Source organism: Falco naumanni, chromosome 4 (assembly GCF_017639655.2).
Source record: "Falco naumanni isolate bFalNau1 chromosome 4, bFalNau1.pat, whole genome shotgun sequence".
NCBI classification, from domain to species: domain Eukaryota; kingdom Metazoa; phylum Chordata; class Aves; order Falconiformes; family Falconidae; genus Falco; species Falco naumanni.
The window spans coordinates 55,116,359-55,138,953 of NC_054057.1; the positions used below are offsets into that span (position 1 = coordinate 55,116,359).

Sequence of the window (22,595 nt, forward strand, 5' to 3'; positions counted from 1 at the left end):
ACTCCATGTTTGATTCCCAGGATTCCCAAGAAGGCTCTGATAAAATGAAGGACATTGTGTTCTGTAGCAACAACTGCTTTGTTCTTTATTCAGCAGCTGTGCAAGCAAAAAACTCAGAGAACAAAGTAAGTATCGAATGCTGGTAGACCTTAGTGAGCAGAAATCATCGCAGCTATTTTTTGATGAACAGAAGGGGGGCGAAGGGGAAGTTTGTACGTCATTTTAGAGATTTAGAAATGACTTGCTCTATATTCAGACGTTGAGATTCTGAAGCAGCAGCAGAAGTAGAAATCATATTTGCAGATCCTTCTGTATGACAAAGATGCTTGGCAGAACAGTTGCCACCTTTCGCTGCCCTCCCAGGCTTTGAAGGTGCAGTCTCAAAAAAGTAGTCATTTAAGGTCTCTGGGCATTGTACAAAACCATAGATATATCTTTAAGGGCTATAACCTGCATTTTTATTTGGCTTATATATTAAAAATAAACTACAGCTGTGCAAATAATAACTGAACAACAAGGTTTGCAAAAAGACTTGTATTTGTTCTATATAACTGGAAAAATACAGTCCTATTCCATTACTTATTTGGGCAAAGCCACCGTTTTAAAGCATTAATTAGTAAAAAGCCTGCCAACTGACAGTGACAAGGGAAAAGAAGCTCTGATTACTGGGGAAAGATATTTTAAGAAATTTGTTCAACTGAAAGTGGAATTAGGCCAGGGTTTTTCTCAGGCGGCCCCGAGTCTACCTTTCTCTACCTGCAGGCGCTGCGAGGGGTATACGGCACCTCGGAGAAGCTCAGCACTTCCACACAGGGCGTTACGTCTGGCTGTACCCAGGTTCCTTCAGTTTTGAAGGAAGATAAATGTATCTGTGTTTAATCAGACTAAATCAGACTACTAAGACTCAATGATCTTGCTAAGTCTGTTTTCTCATAGAGAACTTTTTTTTTTTGAGTATTTCTTTTAACTAGCTTTTCTTTTGAACTAGAAAAAGTTTCTACTTTTTCTAGTTCAAATGTACCTTTCTTTCCCTAAACCAGTGGACAGAGCAGGCCATATGCGTGCAGCGTTACCTAAGGAATGCTTTCTCATAGTCTCATAGTTTATTGTAGAATTTGCAGCCTCCCTTCCAATGCATCCTACTTAATTTTTCAGAAGTAATTAAAAAGCAACAATTAAACAAAACCAGAAAAGAAGTGTGTGTATGTCCACATCCTTTTTTAGTGTCCTGTGTAGCTCATTTTCACATGTATTTAAACAGGGTTAACATTTCTGTACAAGTGCATCAGCATGTACATAATTAAGTTAATTAAATGTCATGTTCAGCCTCTTGATCCTTTCATTTCCTCTTTCAAGATTAATCATACAAACCACATTAAGCACTTTTTAGTGTCAAGTTCCTTTGTTGTTGTTCTTTTCTTGCTTTTTTTTTTTTTTAAAACAAATCTTTGCAGGTGTAATTCTTGTTTAGTGTGAATGAATAGTTAGGTCCTTAGGGTCTACCTAATCTAGACCCTGCAGGAATTTCCTCCTTACTTGTTTCCAGGAAAAATATGTGGCATTAATTCCAGATCTTCCCCTTATACCAAATAACAAGATTCTTACTCTTTAAATTAATTCTCTGACCCATATTTTAAGACCATTTTGTGTTGTGACAAAACTTTCTAAAAATACCTAAGAACTAAATCTGTCAGTTAGCTCATCTAGGGCAATTGAGTAGTTTTTCATTCAAACCCTGGACAAAGGAGGATTTGTGCTTCCTCTTCTGTATTAAAGGGCACCACGTTCCGGGTTGACTGGGAGAACTTTTGTGCTCCGTATCCTGGCACAAGCTGTGCTAACGTGGCTCAGGGTAATTCCCGTCTTTTTCTATTGCTGCATCGTGATTTTAGGCATTGAGAGTAGCTTCTTCCATGCTGCCCTGACAGTGTTTTTAGGATACATTTAATGGTTAACCGTTTGGGATTTTTTTCTAAAGAGTTTTCTGTTGATTTATCAGGACTCGGTTTCATCTTTGCCGCAGTCGCCGATGAAAGAGAGGCCGCCTAAAGCATTCCATCAGTACAGCAACAACATCTCCACTTTGGACGTCCACTGTCTGCCTCAGTTGCAGGAGAAAATTTCTCCCCCGTCGTCACCCCCCATCATGTTCCCCCCTGCCTTTGAAGCAGCCAAGGTAGAGGCAAAGCCAGATGAGCTGAAGGTAACCGTGAAACTAAAACCTAGGTTAAAAGCAATACACAGTAGTCTTGATGACTCTCGGCCTCCCAGTAAGAAATGGAAAGGGACAAAGTGGAAAAAGTGGAGCATTCAGGTTGTGATTCCTAAAGGATCGTTCAAACCTCCTTGTGAAGAAGAAATAGATGAATTTCTTAAAAAACTGGGCACAACCCTTAAACCAGATCCTGTGCCTAAAGACTACAGGAAATGTTGCTTCTGTCACGAGGAAGGTGACGGGTTAACTGATGGACCAGCGAGGCTTCTTAACCTGGATTTAGACCTTTGGGTCCATTTGAACTGTGCTCTTTGGTCTACAGAAGTCTACGAGACACAAGCTGGTGCCTTAATAAACGTGGAACTAGCGCTGCGCAGAGGCTTGCAAATGAAATGCATGTTTTGTCACAAAATGGGTGCCACCAGCGGTTGTCACAGGTTAAGGTGCACCAATATTTATCACTTTACCTGTGCCATTAAAGCACAATGCATGTTTTTTAAAGACAAGACCATGCTTTGCCCCATGCACAAACCAAAGGGAACTCATGAGCAAGAACTCAGTTACTTTGCAGTCTTCAGGAGGGTCTACGTTCAGCGTGACGAAGTGCGGCAGATCGCCAGCATCGTTCAGCGAGGGGAACGCGACCACACGTTCCGTGTGGGAAGCCTGATCTTTCATGCCGTCGGGCAGCTGCTGCCGCAGCAGATGCAGGCCTTCCACTCCTCCAAAGCACTCTTCCCCGTGGGTTACGAGGCCAGCCGGCTGTACTGGAGCATGCGATACGCCAACAGGCGCTGTCGCTATCTCTGCTCGATTGAGGAGAAGGACGGGCTCCCGCTCTTTGTCATCAGGGTTGTGGAGCAAGGCCACGAAGATCTGGTCCTTGCCGACACAACACCAAAAGGTAAATTTTGTGAACTAAGGCCGTGACCTTTGTGGGATTGTTTGCTTACTAATGCTAAAGGGTACGATAAATGTCTCACAAAAAGGTGTGGCGTTTCAAATAAACGCTGCCCGCGCTGTTCTAACGTAATGCCTATAGTGAGCTTCCAGGGCCCTTTTTCAGTACCACGCCAGGAAGACCGAGGACACCTTTGAAGTAACTGTATAAGCTGCAAATGAGATGACTTGTTCCAACGTCACAGAGGAGACCCAGGATTGCGTACTGAAAATGAAATAAAAGAGTAGGAATGTCAACATAGGTTTCCTTTCAGGCAAAGTGACTTTGTGAAACACCGTTACTCAGTTACCTTAAATCAGCTGTGCTGAAGTTAGTAAGCGATAAAAAGACAGTGGAGATGACCACGTTGTTCTCAGGGCAGGTAACGTTGTCTCTGGCAGGGTGAAGAACACGGGACCATAAATGTACGGGCAGGTGAGCAGCGCGTGGGCTGTGGTGCTCTGGGTCTTAAGCCGCTGGTGATGCCATCCGTCCAGTCACACCACTGCCGGGGAGCTGCCCACCTACAGCCAAGAGCTGGCGATACTCAGTCAGTGGAGTCAGAATATATAGTTTATTTTCAGAGAATTCTACTTTGTGCAGGTTTTCTTAGCAGAACCTGTCTAGGTTATTGTCAGAGGACTGACAATTCCCATGCTGTGAATATGAAGAGCTTCGCCCCCAAGAATCAAGGGTGCGGTAGAAACGTCGTGCTTGTTCAGAAAAAATAGCAGCTCACCAAACAATTCTCCACTTCACTTAAATATCTTCTTAAATATCAGCCTGTTTGTGAACACAACCGCTGACAAAATGCTTTTTCAGTATGGTTTTCTGGTTCCTGCTATCCTCAGGCATTCGTTTTAAAACCGGTACAATAGACTTTTATTTTTTGATCGCTGTAATTCTTTCCCGTATGGTTGTGTAGGTGTGTGGGATAAAATCTTGGAGCCCGTTGCTTCTGTTAGAAAAGACTCTGAAATGCTCCAGCTGTTTCCTGGCTATTTGAAGGGCGAAGACCTCTTTGGTTTGACAGTCTCCGCAGTGGCCAGGATTGCCGAATCGGTGAGTCTTCACCACCCCGGTTCTTGCTGGATCCCCCCCAATAGTTGGCTATACCCGTGAGAAGGGGAACAGGAAAAAGTGTGCAAAAGTAAACATTTGGCTACACACGATTAATATGTAATTCCTTGGATTTATTGTGTTGTTTTTTTTTTCTTTTTGTCTGTTTTTTTGCAGCTGCCAGGGGTTGAGGCCTGTGAGAACTACACTTTCCGCTATGGCCGAAACCCCTTAATGGAACTTCCTCTTGCTATCAACCCCACGGGCTGTGCCCGTGCCGAGCCTAAAATGAGTACCCATGTCAAGAGGTTTGTGTTAAGGTATTTTGTTTTAATTTCACATAGTACAGCCCAGGGTTTATAGGCTGCTTAGGGTTATTTGTGCTTTCGTCTGCTGCTTACAAACCCTGTCGTCTTTGGCTGTGTATGTGCATGCCCAAATCAAAGGAATTGCTTTGTTGTCTATGCTAGCTGGCTTTAAGTGTCTGTATGTCTTAAAAGAATTTTTCATGGGTTTTGCGGCTGTTTTCAGAGAAATCTTCAGTTTTCCTTGTATTCTTTCCTGTTATATGCCCAATTCCTACAGGCCTCACACCTTGAATAGCACCAGCACATCGAAGTCATTTCAGAGCACAGTTACGGGAGAACTGAACGCGCCTTACAGTAAGCAGTTCGTCCATTCCAAGTCCTCTCAGTACCGCAAAATGAAAACGGAATGGAAGTCCAATGTTTATCTAGCTCGCTCTCGCATTCAGGTCAGTGCTCCCTTTAGGAAATGTATATTAAAAATAATTACCTGCACTCATAGTTATCTCTTTTATTTATATATATATATATGTGTGTGTTTATATTTATATATCTGTTCATGTATTTTACATATAAATATTCATGTACATTTCTTAATGTAACTGAAACTAAAGCTATTCTGAAATTCCTTCAAGTCTCATCCCTAAATGGTGATGGTTATGTGGCCAGTCACTTCCATAGATGTATCTTAAGTAAGATTTCTGACTAATTATTGTAAATATCTTAAAAATTCATTTGTTACAGTCATCTAGGAAAAAGTTTCAAGGTTTTTGGGGGGGTTCTTAGCCTATTTCTCAAAAACTTGGTAAAACTTAATAAAAATACAAATATACAGTAGGAGTATGACATGCTTAGACCAAGCTGAGTAAAGTGGTATGAGACCAGCGTGAAGAGTTCAATACTTGTTTGCATTCGTATTAATAAGAAACGCGTTGCTTTACGTAACTCTGGTGGTGGTTTCCTCTGCAGACTGTTCCGCAAAAGCTTTGTAATTAATCTTGCTGTGGATGAACACAGTTGCTGTTTATTTTAGGTTGGACTTAACTGTGCTGCCGCGTTCCTGTTAGGTTTCTCCGTTCTAGTAAGGCCCGCTTTATTTTTCAGTGAATTTATAATCTTTCCCCAGTCAGTTGTCAGAGGTATAAGAGCAGCTTTCTCACCCAGGCAGAAGCCAAGTACATTTTCTTGCATCTTAAAACTTGGTTCTGCATCTCGGCTGTTACAGCTTCCTGGGTGGTTCACTTTTCACATGATTTTCTGCAGGAACTGTTTTGGGGCATGGTGAGGAACGAAGTGCATTTATTCCAGAATTCTAAATTGCGATCTATTTTTTATTATTTTTTTTAGGGCCTGGGCTTATATGCTGCTAGAGACATTGAAAAGCACACTATGGTCATTGAATATATCGGAACCATTATCCGGAATGAGGTAGCAAACAGGAAAGAGAAGCTCTACGAATCTCAGGTATGGGGGGTGGTTGTTCACTCTTGCTTTCCTCTTCTCCTTTCAAACGTTCATACCACAAACCAAACGCTGTTCTTCAAGTCGGTGAATTCAGGTCCCCTGATTTGTTTTCTGCTGCGCTATAAATGCAGTAGGCTAAAAATATAACCTACAGTGTTTCTTATCAAAGGATCAGAGTATTTAAATGTTTAATACATCTCACAGCACCCTGGCCAGGTAGGTAATACCAATCCTCTGTCCCGGAGGACAAAGAGAACACTGTGACAGAGATGTCAGGACCTCAATTTTTAATGAGAACTTTTTAAATTTAGAGCAAGTTCCTTTGCGTAACTCGGCGGTGGTGTAAGTTAGTACGTACTTGTGAAGCACTGCAAGACCCTAGATGAAAGGCAGTACAGAAGCTACTAGGGAAACGCCGATTTGCCGGAGATTTATGTTTTATCGTTCCCTGAGAAGGCAGCGAGGGGCAGGGCCTGACTTGCGCTTTCCCTCGTGAGCCGGTGGGCGATGGCCGGTCCCGAATGCAGGACACTTGGAGCTCACCCACCTTGACGCTTCATTTTAATTGCCGACAATTCCATAAAATCTACAAGAGCCCGTCTTCCAATTCTGTTTTTCAGAACCGTGGCGTGTACATGTTCCGCATCGACAATGACCACGTCATCGATGCCACCCTGACAGGGGGTCCTGCAAGGTGGGTGGCTCTGAGACTTCTCTGACCTCCTTCTGGGGAGTCACCCGCCTTCCTGCCCCGGGGCTGGTCGCGAGGGACTCAAGTTCGGGCGTTTCTCAATGGTTTTTATTCTCTGAGCTGGTACATCAGCCTTCAGACTATTCCACTGAAAGAATGTCGTCTTTTTGAGTAGCTTTGCTCGTCTTTGATTACATTTCATGGCAGCTATGAAAAAATGATGGAAAAGTATTTTTAATGCTTGATTTTTTTTGACATTTTCTAGGTAAAGAAACAAGTAGAGAGTAATATAATTATATCTGGGAAGTCAATGCACCCCTGAAGCTAAGGTCATTCCAAGGTTTGGTTTAGATGTGCCTGAAAGGATGCGTTTTCTTAAAAGGTCACCGTTCTCCCACTGTTTTCCTAGGTATATCAACCATTCGTGTGCACCTAACTGTGTGGCTGAGGTGGTAACTTTTGAGAGAGGACACAAAATTATCATCAGCTCCAGCAGGAGAATCCAGAAAGGGGAGGAGGTAGGGGCAGTCTTGTTTGTGCTTACTCACCTCTTGCTACCCGCATTAATTTTTAGATACTTACGTGATTTCTACAGCTAGTAGCTCAAAACAGCTTGTTTTGTGCACGGGGCTGGGGAGAGGGATGCTTCCCTTCCCCTTTCCTTTTAAATCTCGCCAGTCCCTAACAGTGCAGCCTGTAGAGCAGTTTGCCGTTTACCCTGTAGGTACAAGGAAAGCTTGTAAATCTCGGTTAGTAGTAAATCCCGGTTGTTCTTCTCCATCTTCTTCCAGCTTTGCTATGACTATAAGTTTGATTTTGAAGATGACCAGCACAAGATTCCATGTCACTGTGGAGCTGTAAACTGCCGAAAGTGGATGAACTAGAATGCATTCCTTGCTGTCTTTGAGGGTTGCTTGTCCCTAGGAAGAAGTGATTCACATTTTGATTTTGTCGACGGAAAATGGTTGCCTTTTTGAAGCGGGGGGGGGGGAAATCACTTCTGGAAGTACAGATTTCTACTCAAGTATTTAAAAAGCAAGAAAAAAAATAATAAAAAAAAAAAAACCCACACAAAAAACAAGCACCAGAAGCAAGCCGGCAAAATCCGAAGCTAACTTTCCAGACACGTGGAAGTTAAACTGAATTAACAGAATGGTCCAGCACTTTTGTTTTTGAGCTCACTAAGGAGAAACTGTTTAACTTGGGCAAAGAACCGATGGCTGACCTGCGGGAGGGCAGGTGGCATCTATGAATGTAAGACTGAAATCACCAGCGAAAGGGAGAAGTCCAAAGTGCTGGCCACAGCCTTATTTGATAAAGGGGCAGGCCCTCTAATTAAAGAAAAATTTTAAATAAAAGTAGACACCACTGAACAAGGAATGTACTGAAACGACTTCCTTAGGGATAGAGCTAAGGGAAAAAATAACTTGCACTAAAATACATTTAAATACTTGATTCCATGAGTCAGTTTATTGTAGTTTTTGATTTCTGTAAAATAAGAGAACCTTTTTGTATTTATTATTGAATAAGTGAATGAAGCTATTTTTAAAAAGAAAGTTAGAAGAAAGCCAAGCTGCTGCTGTTACCTGCAGAACTAACAAACTCTGTTACTTTGTACAAAAGTGTAAATATTTTGAGAAAAAAAATACAGTATAAAAATAGTTATTGACCAAATGCTACCAGACTCTGCAGCAGTTCGGGTGCTTATTATAAAATGTCAATAGGGATGTTACAATATGATCTCATGTATTAACAGACATGTGATTACAATTACGGAATAACCAAAATCTCAATTTAAAGAGAGAGGGTTTTTTATGTTTAAAGCACTCTCAGCTGTGGTCTTATGAGAATTTTTTTAAGTAAACCTTAAGCCTGGTAAGGGCACATGTATATTACAACTCTGACTTTTGTAGATGATGTTTGGGTAATTTAGATTAATTTTATTTGTATTATATTGTTGCATCCCTATTTCTTAAGTCAGGTTTTTTGTGCTTACAATTTGTGATAACTGTGAATAACTGCTAAAACCACCCAAAATAGAGGCTGGACATTGGTTTTTTCCTTCAGCAAAAGTAGTCAAGGATTAGGGGACTGTTCAGCCTATGTTAAATCATGTAAACAGCATAGAATCATGTAGTGGGAGCTTAAGTCTGATATGATAGCCTTCTTAAAAGGAAAACAAAGAAAAAAATTAGATGTAATGTGCTTGCAGCTGCAGGACTCTGGCAATAGGGTTTTGGAAAATGTAATTTAAAGATGTGTTTGTATGGATTGTTTTTGTTTACATTTCTTTAAAAAAATAAACACTGTTTTGTGTTTGCTTGTAGAAACTTAATCAGCATTTTGAACCAGGTTAGCTTTTTATTTTGTACTTAAAATTCTGGTACTGACACTTCACAGGCTAAATATAAAAAAAAAAATGAAGTTTTTTTTTTTTTTGTGTGCACAATTAAAGTGGACTGTAAACTGTTGGTATATTCAGTAATACAGTTCTGAACTTGTAATGTATATGGCATGATGTATTTTTATCTTACAGAATAAATCAATTGTATATATTTTTCTCTTGATAAATAGCTGTATGAAATTGTTTCTTGAATATTTTTCTTCTCTTGTACAATATTCCAACATCCTACCAGTATTTGTCCTACAGTTTTTTCTGTTCTGTATAATAGTATCTAATGTTGGCAAAAAAAATACAAAAAAAACATAAAAAAAAAGAATTTTTTTGAAGTATACAGAGTGTTATGGGTTTTGGAATTTGTGGAAACAGATTTAGAAGATCAGCATTTACAAATAAAAATATTTTACATCTATAAAGTATATCCTCCTGTTTTCATCTGAGGTGTCTACTTTCTAGTTCTTTCAGAGTTTCAGTGTCTGCTTCCATCAGTGGGAAGCATTTGCCTCCCCCTTTTCTCCAGGGCAACCCCCACCCAAAATTTTACATTGTGGTGCCATGTCCTGGGCCTTTACCAGATACCATTCCCTGCAAATGTGTTTTCCTGGGAAAATCTACAAAAGATAAAAAGATTTAAAAAAAAATATTTTAAAAAGGGGAAATACTATAGTTTGCTTCCACTGGTTTTGGACAGGATTGAGTTAATTTTCTTTTTAGTAGCTGGTATGGGGTTATGGTTTGGATTTGTGCTGAAAGCAGCGTTGATAACAGAGGGATGTTTTCGTTATTGCCCAGATAATAAATATAATTCATTACATAATAATGAAGCAACAGAGCTGAGGGCTTCTCTGCTCCTCCCCCCACCCCACCAGCGCTGGCTGGGGGGCACAAGGAGCTGGGAGGGGACACGGCTGGGACAGCTGCCCCCCACTGACCAAGGGGACATTCCATACCGTACCACGTCATGCTCAGCACATAAAGCTGGGGAAGAAGGAAGAGGGGGACATGCACAGTGACGGCATTTGTCTTCCCCAGTCCCCGTTACTGGTGCTGGAGCCCGGCTGCCCCGGAGGTGGCTGCGCACCTGCCTGCGGTGGGAACCAGCAAATTAATTCCTTGTTCTTTGCTCGCACGTGAAACTGCCCCTAACCCACCCGTTTTCTTACTTCCCCCTTCGCAGTCTCCCGCCCGGGGGGCTGTGCGGGGTTAAACCCCAAGGTGACCGGAGCCATTCCAGCAAGACCTCAGTGCTGGCTCAAGGCTAAAAAAGGGCTCCAAGGTTTAGTGTGGAGCAGTGGGAAGCAGCAGCCGGGGCAGAGCTGTTCCCCAGCGCTACCCCCTTCCATCGCCAACTTCAGAGGGAGCCGCCTGCGCAGGGCTGAGCCGCGGGGGTGGCGGGCTGGGCACAGCCTGGGCTTTGGCTGTGGGGCCGGCGGCTCGTAGGGAGCGGTGCTGAGCACCCACCTCGGCCCTGGCACACGCGCACGGGTTAGTGCGGGGCAGGCCGGCCTCCGGAAGGGTCAGCCGTGGTCCCCGCCACCTCCGTGAGGCCTCGAGAAGGACCCAGAGGCTTAAAAATTGGTCCCAGGTACAGGTTCTTTACAAATAATAAATTCTCAGCACAACGATGGCAAACAGAGCATGGCAACAGCTTATAATAACCTGGGATATGGCTTTTCAAACTCAAGTACAGGAAGAAAACAACGAATTTCCACCTAATCCCAGGCAGCCCCTGCGGGGCCCAACTGGAAACAGCTGATTCCACAGACTGGGGGCTCACAGAAAAGACCGACACCCCTCCCTTGTCCAAATGGTGCATGCAATGCAGCAGCAGCACTGAACAGATACAGCTGTGGCTAAAAATTGTGGACAGCAGAAACGATTTGACGCCGTCCAAAATGCCACCGCCTCCATCTGTTCCTGGGAACCGGCACGGGTCCCTGGGCCCTGCAGCGCTGGGCTGCCTGGGAGGGCTCAGCCCAGCCCCACCAATTCTGGCCAAAGCCACAGGCCCACACACACAGCGCTGCAAGTGTGGGGATCACTTGTTTTCAAAGGAAAAAGGAGAAAAAAAAGAAAAAAAAAAAGTGTATTATTACTTATATGAGAGCGAGGTAAAATTTTATCTTCTTCATATGCAGGAACAATCCAGCTGCAATGCATTGCTCCATCAATTCTCCGTTCTTGTCTATTATTGCAGGCTTAAAGACCACGTGTACTGAGCTGCCTCCAAATTTCCTCACCAGGAGCAAAAGGTCAAAAAATGCTCTGTGGCAACATTCAGACCATAAATACAGCAAGCTTCTGCCCTGCCTCTTTCAGAATGTGTTTGTTTTCTGATTTTTAATTATTTTTTAAAAAGACAACACAAAGGCCACAGAAGAAAAGGCAGAGCGGGGCTACTCACAGCCAACATGACTTCCAGAAAAATTCCACAGCCTACAGGAAAGCCCGGCACACAGCTGGGAGCAGCTGTACCAACACCGGCTGCTGCCTCACACTTGTGGGGCAGACAGGGTTAATCAGACAGGCATAAATGTAGCTGCAGCCCATCTTTTTGCCCCCAGCAAGGACTGGAATTAATTCCAGCCCCAAAGAGCCACCCAGGTGCCGCCCCAGCAAGCAGGTAGCTGTGCAAGGACAGGCAGCACAAACCAGCTCCGCAGCCGCGCTGTGCTGGCTGGTTTTATGCCGCCCTCGCTGCCACTGAAAGGGTCCAAGCTGGAGGTCACCGTGAGCTGGCACCCTGTGAGTGTCCCAGCCCTGCGCTGCCCTGCCACAGTGACCTGGGAACCCATTTCAAGGCTCTGGGTGCACCTACAAGGGCTGCCTGACCCAGCCAGGCGCAGCACAGGCCCCAGCTGCCACAGGGCACTGGGGTTGTTTTTAATAGACTTTTCTCGGCAGGAAGGAACTTGGCTGGTGTCTAAATTTACTTAATTATTCCCATCATAATGCTTTATCTGGAAGAATTCCACTTCAGCCTATTGTTCTGGCTTACCTGGTTCCTCCCCCGCCATGACTCACCGCTTCCAGGACTGATGAGCGAGGCACGAAGCTGCGCAGCGGCAAGGGACCGCTCTTACCTGCTCGTTTTCTTCCGCCGGCTTTTCTCCTCCCAGGGCGACTGCCCGGGCAGCCGGCTGAAGGACTGTCACAAGCGAATCCCTCCTCTCTGTGGGAAGACGCGGGTCTGTAATTACTCCAACGCTATCGTTATTTGCCTCACGCTGCCCAAAATGTCAGTAACTGGATGCTGGAGTATTTGTGCAGTTGGAAAATGTTTCTGCTGCCCAAGCGAGAGGGCAAGGCTGTCCTGGCACTGCGGACGTTCAGCCGGCACGCTTCCCAGGGACAGCAGGTCGCTGCGGTGTGATAAACAAGGTCAGTGTTTGCTAAGAAGAAATCTGCTGGGTAAGAACAGCTTTTCTCTTCTGCAGCAGCTTCCACACGCTGGAGAAGCATCTGGGGCTGAGGCAGGAAGTCGAAGAAAGGTAAATAGTGACATAAATGAACTTGGGAAGGGGTAACAGAGGAGTGGAGAAAAACAAAAATAGAGAGAAATTACCTGTCAACTCTTTCAAGATGTGAGAGAGGGAGGAAAAGCCAGCTGGGAAGGGAAGGGAGTGAAAACAAGGGAAGACCCAAATTGTGTGAATATTAGTTTCCATCAGCCTCTAAGCTGATGCTTTCTGGTCCAACAGCTACAAAGAGGAAGGCCGTGGAGATTAATAAAAAAATGATACTTTATTTTAAATGCAGCTACTGTCATGAGTCATCAAAATAGACTTTGTAATAGTTACTTTGTTTTAAATATGAGGTGACGAATGACAGCTAAGAATTTTAACTACATGAAATGTCCTAAAATTGTCAATTGAAAGAACTAAATTTAAATATTACAAATGACAATCATCAGAAGATAAAAGGGACTAAAAATACTTTCCAGAAAAAGTAAAATAATTTGGCCAGTGAAACCATACTAGTAATGTAAATTAATGAGATACTGCACAGGAAATACTTGAAGAGGTCTCCTTTCCGTCATTGTCATTTAAAAGGTCCAGAGAGCTAAAATCTCAGAATTTAAATTACATTGCTCTAATAATTTCTCTTACTTAAAAACAGTTCAACAATCCAGGATAATCCAAGGAACCACTGATAAATTGCACTTCTACACGTTGTCCTGCAGTGGGGCTGCTGCTATTACTGCTACGTGTGACCACCGGGACCTTCTCACGCACACAACTCTTTGGAGCAAAGTATTTCTAAAGGGTCCTTGCAATGGTTGTGCCAGGTGTAGCAGCTACGGCTCCTCCCAGAGCCCTCCAGAGTGATTTAAAATCATGGCTGAAGGGGAATCAGGTCTTGGCTTAACACTTCTCCGCCACATCCTTGCTGTGTCAGCTCTCAAAGTGCCACTGCTGAGGAAGGGACCCGTCACAGATGGCCATGGTCACATACCCTTTGTGGCTAAGCGGATCTACCACCTTCATGCACTGCCCCACGGAGACCTGGTAGAGGCGATTGTTTTTCTAGAGAGAGGAAGACAGATGGGATTTATTTATTAAAATTCTGTTCTACTCTTCTTAAACTGAAGCTGAAAGCGACGCTTAAGGGGAGGGGATGCTCCTTCCTGACAGAGGAACCACCCAGCAGCCTCCCTGACACACCAGACCCAGAGCAGCACCGTTTAAAAGCCAGAGTACAGCACACCCCATAACCACATTCAGACCTTGAGGTGCAGGCTCTCACGACTGTACAGGGACACAGTTCGGGTTTTGTTCACATCATAGCCACTGCAGGTGTGCAGTGAAGCAGGAGAACGCGGTAAGAATACACAACACTCCTCCAGCACACCCCCTGCTCCGAGTCCTGCACTGTAACCGCCAGTGCACAGTTGGCCTTTCTCTGTACCAGTGACTCCCCTAACATACTTCCCTTTGCTCCCGCACGTCTTCACTTATCTAAACAGTCCCAGCCTGCTCACATGTTCCTCATGAAAAAGGTGCCCCACACCTTTGATTTGCCCTGCCAGCCACCTCTGGACCTTCTCCAGCCTTAATTCAGCCTTTCTGAGAGGAGGTGACCAGCACGTGCAGTACAGGCAAACTACAATGGCGTGATGACATTTCTCTGCTTTTGTTCCTATTCCTTTCCTAATCAATCCTAATATTTGATTCACTTTCTTTTGCTATTGATCATTAAGGAGCACCAATCTGACACTGTTACAAATCCCCACCTCCCGGCCACCCAGTGGCAATGGCCAGCTCAAAGCTCACATTTCACCCAGATTCTTCACCACCACCACAGGTATCACTTAACCAGCCAGTCACAAACTGAATCTGAATGGCTATTTTCCCATTCTCTCCATTTCATGAAATTTTTGTCTGCTAACTCAAGCTGAAGAACCCTGCATAATCTCTTAGCAGCAGCAGAATTTTTCAGCTCACTACTCCCACTACCATCTGTAGCTGTGGCACTGCTGGTGCAACTATCAGACACACAGCCCTGGGCTCATGTGATACCTGCCTCTACCTGCAAACCATCCTGGTCTGCAACAGCTTCCCCTTGTTTGACTCCACTTAGCAACTCGTGCTGCCCACGAGCAGCACGGTGTGAACCCAAGACAGGTCATGCAGAGCTGTCCTGGAAGCACCACAGGCAGTTCTGGCAGTGCTCTCCTCTTTGTTTAATGCCATTAGTACTACAGACTCAACTGCTACGCTGAGGGCATGTGAGGAGGCAGCCTCTGAGTTAATACCCAGGAGCCAAATTTCATGTGTATGCAGCACTGGCTCAGTTTTGTGAAATCAGCCACTCCAGGCTCTAAACGATTAAACTAATGAGATGTAATTATAGGGCAGAAGCAACTGCAAAAAACCTCCTCTCAATCCTCCGCTCTGCCCTCTGCTTCTTCAAGCACTAAGTAAAAATCACCACATGGACCGCTCCTGTCTCCTAGTCCTGCAAACGCAACACAACAAAGAGCTGTGGGGTGGATGTTGTTCTCCCTGGCACATCCCCGTAAGCCACAGTGCCGCGAGTGGCTGTGACAAGCAGAAAAAAGGCTAAACCGAGCTGAAGCAACCTTCCCATGTTGCAAAGGGCCTGCATGTCCCAGAGCTCAGCAAAAGCCTTATTCAGGCTGAAATGCAGCCACCACAGGTACATTTTGTACATCAGGCTGTTTAGACTGTGGGCTGAGCCTAAAACAGTACAATGGACTTTGCTGCATCTGAGGTTTATTCATAATTAAACTCAACCCTGATGCCCTGATGCCCTGTTAGTGCTATTGTCACTTATCAACACATTAATGTTGCACATTAATGATATGCCAGCCACTCACCCCAAATGTCCACTGCTGTGAGCCGCCGGACCCATGGCATTTCATGAGACGAGGTGGATCGGACGAGCGAGTTTCCGAAACATCCAAGCAAAGGAGATTATTTAAAATCAGCTCATGATCTTCATTGTAAATCCAGACCTGAAAGAGAAGACAGAAAGACATTTAATCCTAATCAAGTGCCTCACATTTTTTGTTCAGCTACAGAGGAGGTGCTTTAGCACCTGGATGTCAGAGATATGCCTTGCAACGCTCACTGCCTCTTTGCTGCCTTTTTTCCAGCAACTGAAACGGAGCTGCAGCGTGCTCTTGCCTTCCCAACATCACACAGCATTACCCCATGCAGAGACACTAAAAAGACTAATTGTGATTCTGCCCTCCACCTAGCATTTTCAAAATTAAGCAGCCCCCATATGTTCCTCCTGTCTGGGCAGCTAAACAAGGTAATGCAACAGGTAGGCAGTGGATCTCCAAGCAGGTGACCAACCACTCTCTGAGCAAAGTCCTTAAGCCAGGCAGTAAATCTCCTTATCCAAAGACAATCCCTTAATCATGAAGGAGGGGCTGGTAGATTGCCTCAGCTCTCATGTAGTGAGCCAGCACGAGGACCACACAAGGACGCTGGGTGAAGCAGGTGACCCAAGAGCTCTGGGGAAGTAGCTTGGTAGGCATGCAAGGCCAAAAGGTATCTCTAATCTTTTTTGGAAGCTGCTGCATTTGTCCGTAAAAACATAGGAATTCATTTAATTTGTGCTCTGGGGTCAGTTTGTAGATGCTGAATGATGAGAAACCAGAATCAGCTGTGTAAATTCTGGTGCCAGGTAGCCTGCATTAGTCCCCACACCAGTCCCAGGGTCCTACTTCTTGCAGCTAGTGACCTGGTGCTCAGAGATCTTCACTGAAGTATGATCACCAGCATCCAGGTGCTATCAAAATTTTCCATACTGCTCTCCAGGGAAAAAAAGTGCTGCTTTACCATTTCCATGCTGAAACTACATCTCCATAACTGACAGGTTTATGGCCTTCTCTGCTCCCCAGCCAAACTGCTTTTGCTAGCTATGCTGTGCTGTGCTTAGGAGGAGGGAGACCACCCCTCTCCATTTCACACCCACTTTGTTTTGGCTGAACCAAGATGAAAATGTCTTGATTTAGACCTCAGGAACCTACACAATATCCCAGCAGCTCACGTAGTGGTGGAAACATGGATTCAGCCCCTCTCTGGGGGGGCCCACCCATACAAAACAAGAATGCATTGGTTCACATTTGCAGCTATAGCTGTATTTAGGTTCCTGAATTTACATGACATTACAGGAGTTTCTCTCTGATCACACTGAAAAACATTATCACCTCTAACAAGAAGCAAGGATACACGCAGGCACACTGAATTTGTCCTCTTCCATGTGCTACTTCAGCAGAAGCCGCTATTTTTTTGTTGGCATTAAAAAAAAGTGTCAGGCACCTTCAGCTGCTGCAGTTCGTGCCCGCAGCCTGGCTGGCCTAAACCTTGCTTTGGGGCAAGGCACATCTGGCTCAGCTGAAGGCTCAGGGAAGCTGGACCATCAGCCCAGTCTAACTGCAGGAGCTGCTGGTCCTCCCCTCCTCCTTCAGTGCCTTCAGGCTGGTGGGCCAAGCTCAGTTAGGTAGAGGACCTGTAGCTTACATAACCAACAAGAGACTGATCCCCAGGCCAGAAAGCAAGAAAATGAAGGAACTTCGGTGCATGCACCTCGACATGTCCTGGGTTACATAGGGGTAGCGAAAAGGAGAAGTATATGCAAGCCGTAACCGTGGTGCAGGGAAGATACTGAGAGCATCTGGCTGAGCACCAAACAGCTGCTATTCTGAACGCGCTGCAGGGGCCCTGCACTCACCCGGCACCTCGACAGCATCTCCCAGCCTCTCTGCTGAGCAGGCAACAGCACAGCTGGCCAGGTCTCCTGCTCTGCTGGCATTCCCAGACCCAGCCCTAGGCTGGTGTGCACAAGAACATCCCTACTCATCCACCTCACTTGCCAGCACCAACTCTCTTCCCCCTGGCTGCTTACCCGGTGAATGAGAGGGAACTGAGCCCCTTCTAACTGCACCAGAAGTACCTGCACCCACAGGCATGCTAAGCTCTTCTGGTGCACTCTTCCAGCCCTGTCCTCATTTCACACAGCTCAGTGCTGCAACAGCTATGCTTGCTGTGCGATTTTTTTCCACTCAGTCTGCATGAATTTCACACTCAAAGTACAGAATATCAAATTCCAAGCAGAAAAGTCTGGCAAATAAAACAAATTCTGATTATTTGAATTTTTTTTTGGTCTGATGAAACTAAAACCAGCCTTCTGGAGGGAGCTGTTATTCAGGACGTTGCCTCAATTGTACAGCATGATTGAAAAGTGTACAGCTCATTCATTATCACAGCGACTATTACAATACAGTGAAAGCCGCCTTTGAGGAAGTGTATGTATAACATTAAAATTTGCCCCAACCTCAAGCATTCTGTCCCTTCTAACACACTTTCTCTGTTTAAACCCTGTCACGAGAAAGAAAGCACAGTAAGATTAAAGAGGGGGAGCAAATGGAGAAACAGCAAGATTTGCCAGAACAGTATTATTATTAAAGTAAGAATAATGATGGAGCCAAATCCAAACAACAGATGAAACTGGTGAGAACTGAGAGAAGACTGCAGTGACACAGGGGGCAGACCTTTAATCAAAGGCTGAGTAATGGCAAAGAACACAAAACAGTGCTTAAATCCAGTGTGATACTTCTCCAGAAAAGCTTATGCAAGGCAGACAAAATTAATTTCAAACTAATTATGTGCTTGGTGTAGAAAACAAGGGAAAGAGGGAAAAGGCCAAAATTTGGGTCACATTATGGTTCCAAATTAGATTAGAGTATCAGTATGAACTTGCAGATTATTAACAGATTCAAGCACGAGGAAAGCAAAGCCACCCCATGGGGGTTTTTTGTTATATAACTGCAAGCCTTTGCATACTCCAAAATTTAACTATTTTGCTGCTGAAGATCGAAAGGATGACGTTTAGCTCATGTTGTTATAGGCTGTGAGCAGTAACAGCCCAGTACAGGAAGGAAAACTGGACAAACTCAGCAGGTGACAGAATCAGAACTGGCTTCAACCTGCAACAATCCAACACCACACACCATCTCTCCTTCCCTGAAAGACTGTTATGACAAATGGAGCTCAAAGTCATGGACTAAATTAACTCAATGAACTTTTATAGGGATGGTGCATAGACCACGGGAATGATATTTGTGTGTGTATGTATATATAGATGTACACGTATCTCAAAGGACTGGAAAGTTGATAGTGGTTAACTGGGATGTGGGGGATTCTGGGCATGACAAAAATGATATGGAATAAGGGGTGGATACTGTCCTGGTTTCAGCAGGGATACAATTAATTTTCTTGCTAGTAGCTAATACAGTGCTGTGTTTTGGGTTTCGGATGAGAATAACGTTGATAGCAACAAGTAAAACATGATTGTGTTAGGTAGTGCTTACCCTAAGTCAAAGACTTCTCAGTTCCCCATACTCTGCCAGTGCACGAGCAGCTGGGAGGGAACATGGTCAGGACAGCTGACCTGAGCCAGCCAAAGGGCTTTCCATACCATAGGACACCATGTTCAGTATATAAACTGAGGGGAGCTGGCTGGGGGAAGGGCAGGAATCGCTGCCCAGGGACTGGCTGGGCATCGGTCAACAAGTGGTGAGCAATTGTATTGTGCAGCACTTTGTTTTTTCTCTCGGGTACATTCTTCTCTCTCTCCCTCCTCCTTACAATTTTTTTTTCTTTATTTCAATTATTAAACTGTTCTTATCTCAACCCACAGGTTTTACCTTTTTCCAACTCTCCCCGCACCCCACCAGGCAAGGGTGGTGGGGGTGCTGAGTGGCACATGGTACTTAGCAGCTGGCTGGGGTTAAACCACAACAGTAACAGATGAGGTGCAGAGTATTTTCATCGCACATCCACTTCCTAACACCTAGGAGGGCATCACTGTCAGATTTCAGTTTCTAAAAATGGAATTGTGCCCATCTCCCACCACACAGGAAAGCAGCACCTTTAATTGCTATCACCAGAGACACATGCTAATGACTGATCTGTTCCATGGGGGGGGGGGAATCACAGCATTTTCACTAGTCAAAGAAAAACATCAGGACGCAGTTAGAATATAATAATATAATGAATTCTTTCCATTTTCAAATAAAACCTAAATGGCAGATATTATGGAAAAACCTCTCTCCATAATGAAACTGATCATGTTTGGGTTTAAATAAATTATTTAATTTGGTGAATGTTGTAGGATTGGCTTCTTTCTAGCAGTTGTTTTTTCCTTCTGCCTCTCAACACAGGCAGTGGGATAACAGGGAAGGTGCAAAGACCCCTTCAGTTTTGGAGTACAGTGGCCCACTCTGCTGCCAGCTGACCCTTCTGAGGTCCTAGATGTCCCCAGAGCACAGAGAGATCTTCCCTCAAGCAAAGCATTTCAGATTTGGTAATGCTCAGATGCCTGCCCAAGTCTTCAAATGCCTTCACCTTTGGCTACAGGGGCACTGAGGTCTTGCTTGTGCTTAGTCACCCAGGCCGCAATAGCTGGTTCAACTTTCCCACAGTGGAAATGGGACCTACAGATGTGGGGTAAGGGTTGGCACCGCTACAGCAAAGCCGGTGCGTATATCCTTCCAGTCACCTACAGAGAGAAAACCAGCATGTGCTGGAGTAGGTCTCGTGGACAAAACAAATGGGAGGTCCAAAGTATGAATTCTGTTAGAACTCTATTTTTAATTTAGTACCCTCAAAAGGTAGTTCAGACTATTTACAGATTTAAGACTGAGGTTTCCTAGGACTTCTAGTACCTTCAGGATTTTACTTCACTCCCATGTAACACAAACAAACCGCCCAGCCTTGTCCTGGACTGAGTGCTAAGATGACTTCATTAATCTCGTTTACATACAGACAGGTGGGTAGAAACACAGTTTCTCATATACAGCTCAACGAACAGTTTCAGTGACAATTACAGCTTAGCTCTTTGCAAGGACAGCAGTGTGACGTTGCTGAAGACTGGACAGTGGCACATTCTTGCTCTCTCATTTAACTAATATTTGGATTTCCTAACTGGTTTCAGGCTGTCACTGTTGGTAAAGGAGGCATGTCTTTCACTCCCTGCATAAACCTCTACATCCCAGCGGTCCCCTCTGGGATTGTTTGTTACCATAATAAAGAGGTACGGGGCTGTGTTACTGAACTTTTTTTTTCTTATGAAAGATGAAATTATTCCTACAGTGAGCTTAATTTATGTAAATAGGTAACAGCTAGCTGAAGTACTTCAAAGGAAATTCAAGTGAGGAAAGGGCTGAAATGGTGCCTCAATCATCTAGGAGGCTGGCTCATACTATCATTTGCTTTTGAAAAACAGAGTTACCCACAGAAGACTTTGAGTCCCCTATTAATACAGACAACTGTATTAAAACAAAACGTATCACTCGAACTAGGGAAAAGCAATAAATCAAAGAATCTGTAGTAGGTAGAAAAAGGAAGCTCACTGTTCCTAGGGAATAAACATTTCAGAAGGATATGAAATAAACCAGGAAGCATCAACCTACCCTTTGGCTTTCGGAGTGCAGTGGAGTGTAGCTAAAGGCACTGCTGGCCAACTGTCAGAGCTTTGTGGATACACACTCTTAGTTGGTCTGCAAATTGCATTAGGGCTAGAGGAATGCACTGAAATTTCTCAGTAAACATAAGACAGTAACTGCTACAGAAACAGCCCTTTGTGTGGAAGAAAATCCCTGCTGTGAACCAATGCCGACAGGAGAAGCATTCCAGTACTTTCATCAGTTACAATCTGTTGCTTAGATTGGCACTACTGTATTATTCTGTCAGACAGTTTTTACAAGACAAAAATTCAGCTTAAGAGAACAAAAAAAGCTGCCTCAGCACTGAGGAAACCGTATGCCTAGCAATTTGCATCGTCACAGCTGTTTGCATACACTTCAGCTCCTGTTTTTATGGATAACAGTGACATCACAACACCAAATGACTTGTGACAATCATCAGAAACAGCAAAGTTGGTCTATAACCATTATTTTAAACTACTGCTACCCTAAAAACTCAACGTCCTCCCAAACGTTGTTCCAAAGCAGACACATGCTTTGTTTCACAGGTCAGTGTATTGCTGATGTTCCACAACAATTGTTAGAGGGACTGAAGAATTGTGTTCCTTCAATAGTTTATGGAAAAATGGCAAGCAGACTTAACTTGCATACCTTCACGCTCACTCTGGACGTGTTGTATCAGAAAAGCAAACTAACAGCCCTGATCTACAGGTTTAGGGAGAAAGATCTTACAGAAGAACTGCACATGTGAGCACATCCTTCTAGGCTCTGACTCTTGAGAAGTTTGCAAAGAACGTATTCTTGTATTTATGAAGTGCTACAAGAGTTTTAACAGAGCTTTTCTGAAATTCTCTCCTCAAACCAGTTATCTTTTAAAGGCCCAGACCACAGATGCAAGTACTTAGAAACCTCAGCGCCATCCCCAGCTGGAATCACAACAGTCAAATTTTTTAAAGCTTAATATATTGCTGAGTAGAAAGGTTTAATTATAGAAGTGAAGTAAATACACAGAGGAGAGGTTATAATGACATAGAAAGTAAAGCTTAAGAGTCAATCTAGCATATTTGAAAACAAACAGTAGAAGAAAATCCACATAATTCAGTGGACTAAGATTTTTTGGAAAAGGAACTTGGCTTTAAGCATTTAGGTCAGAAAGGAGGCAAGCACACATTAGCTACATTACAAACTCAATCTTCTTTTAGCTGTTAGATCACAAATACTCCACTAGTTAGTCCTATGTTGCCCATTGTGCTCACTCCAAAACATTTTTTAGTATTTTTTGATGCTTTTCTTCCAAGTTTGTCAGTAACTGCTTCTACTCTTTCTCCTTTAGGACAGTATCTAGCCCGAAGCCTGCTTCAGCATCCTTGTCTCCTAATTACCACCTGATTAACCTTGGCATGACGGTTTTGGGAAGAATCTATGCCCGTTTCTTCCACTTTTCAGACATGTCTAGTCTTTCTTGATGATCTTTCCACACACTTAAATTTTTTCTCTCCTCCTTCAATACCAAAGTTTTTGTGGTGCACACTACCTTGCACATTTTTTTGTTTCTAGA

At 44.1% G+C, this 22,595-nt stretch overlaps 2 protein-coding genes across 17 annotated transcripts in view; one reads left to right on the forward strand and one right to left on the reverse strand.

The window, feature by feature from the left end:
• KMT2C (lysine methyltransferase 2C) overlaps positions 1 to 9,491 on the forward strand; it is a 198,498-nt gene extending 189,007 nt beyond the window's left edge. For 12 of the 14 annotated variants that reach the window (XM_040593317.1, XM_040593307.1, XM_040593313.1 and 9 more), the window contains 9 exons: positions 21 to 125; positions 2,000 to 3,119; positions 4,081 to 4,217; positions 4,392 to 4,534; positions 4,800 to 4,968; positions 5,867 to 5,983; positions 6,604 to 6,677; positions 7,084 to 7,192; positions 7,466 to 9,491. In XM_040593317.1, the coding sequence (XP_040449251.1) occupies positions 21 to 125; positions 2,000 to 3,119; positions 4,081 to 4,217; positions 4,392 to 4,534; positions 4,800 to 4,968; positions 5,867 to 5,983; positions 6,604 to 6,677; positions 7,084 to 7,192; positions 7,466 to 7,558 (2,067 nt within the window). In that variant the 3' untranslated portion in view covers positions 7,559 to 9,491. The remainder of the gene's footprint in view (positions 1 to 20; positions 126 to 1,999; positions 3,120 to 4,080; positions 4,218 to 4,391; positions 4,535 to 4,799; positions 4,969 to 5,866; positions 5,984 to 6,603; positions 6,678 to 7,083; positions 7,193 to 7,465) is intronic. The other 2 variants (XM_040593312.1, XM_040593322.1) reach the window with 1 other exon arrangement.
• A 3,309-nt stretch (positions 9,492 to 12,800) lies between these two features.
• Positions 12,801 to 22,595, reverse strand: part of GALNT11 (polypeptide N-acetylgalactosaminyltransferase 11) — a 56,640-nt gene continuing 46,845 nt past the window's right edge. For all 3 annotated transcript variants that reach the window (XM_040593324.1, XM_040593325.1, XM_040593323.1), the window contains 2 exons: positions 15,416 to 15,553; positions 12,801 to 13,601 (listed from right to left, as the gene is read on the reverse strand). In XM_040593324.1, coding sequence (XP_040449258.1) covers positions 13,470 to 13,601; positions 15,416 to 15,553 — 270 coding nt within the window. In that variant the 3' untranslated portion in view covers positions 12,801 to 13,469. The remainder of the gene's footprint in view (positions 13,602 to 15,415; positions 15,554 to 22,595) is intronic.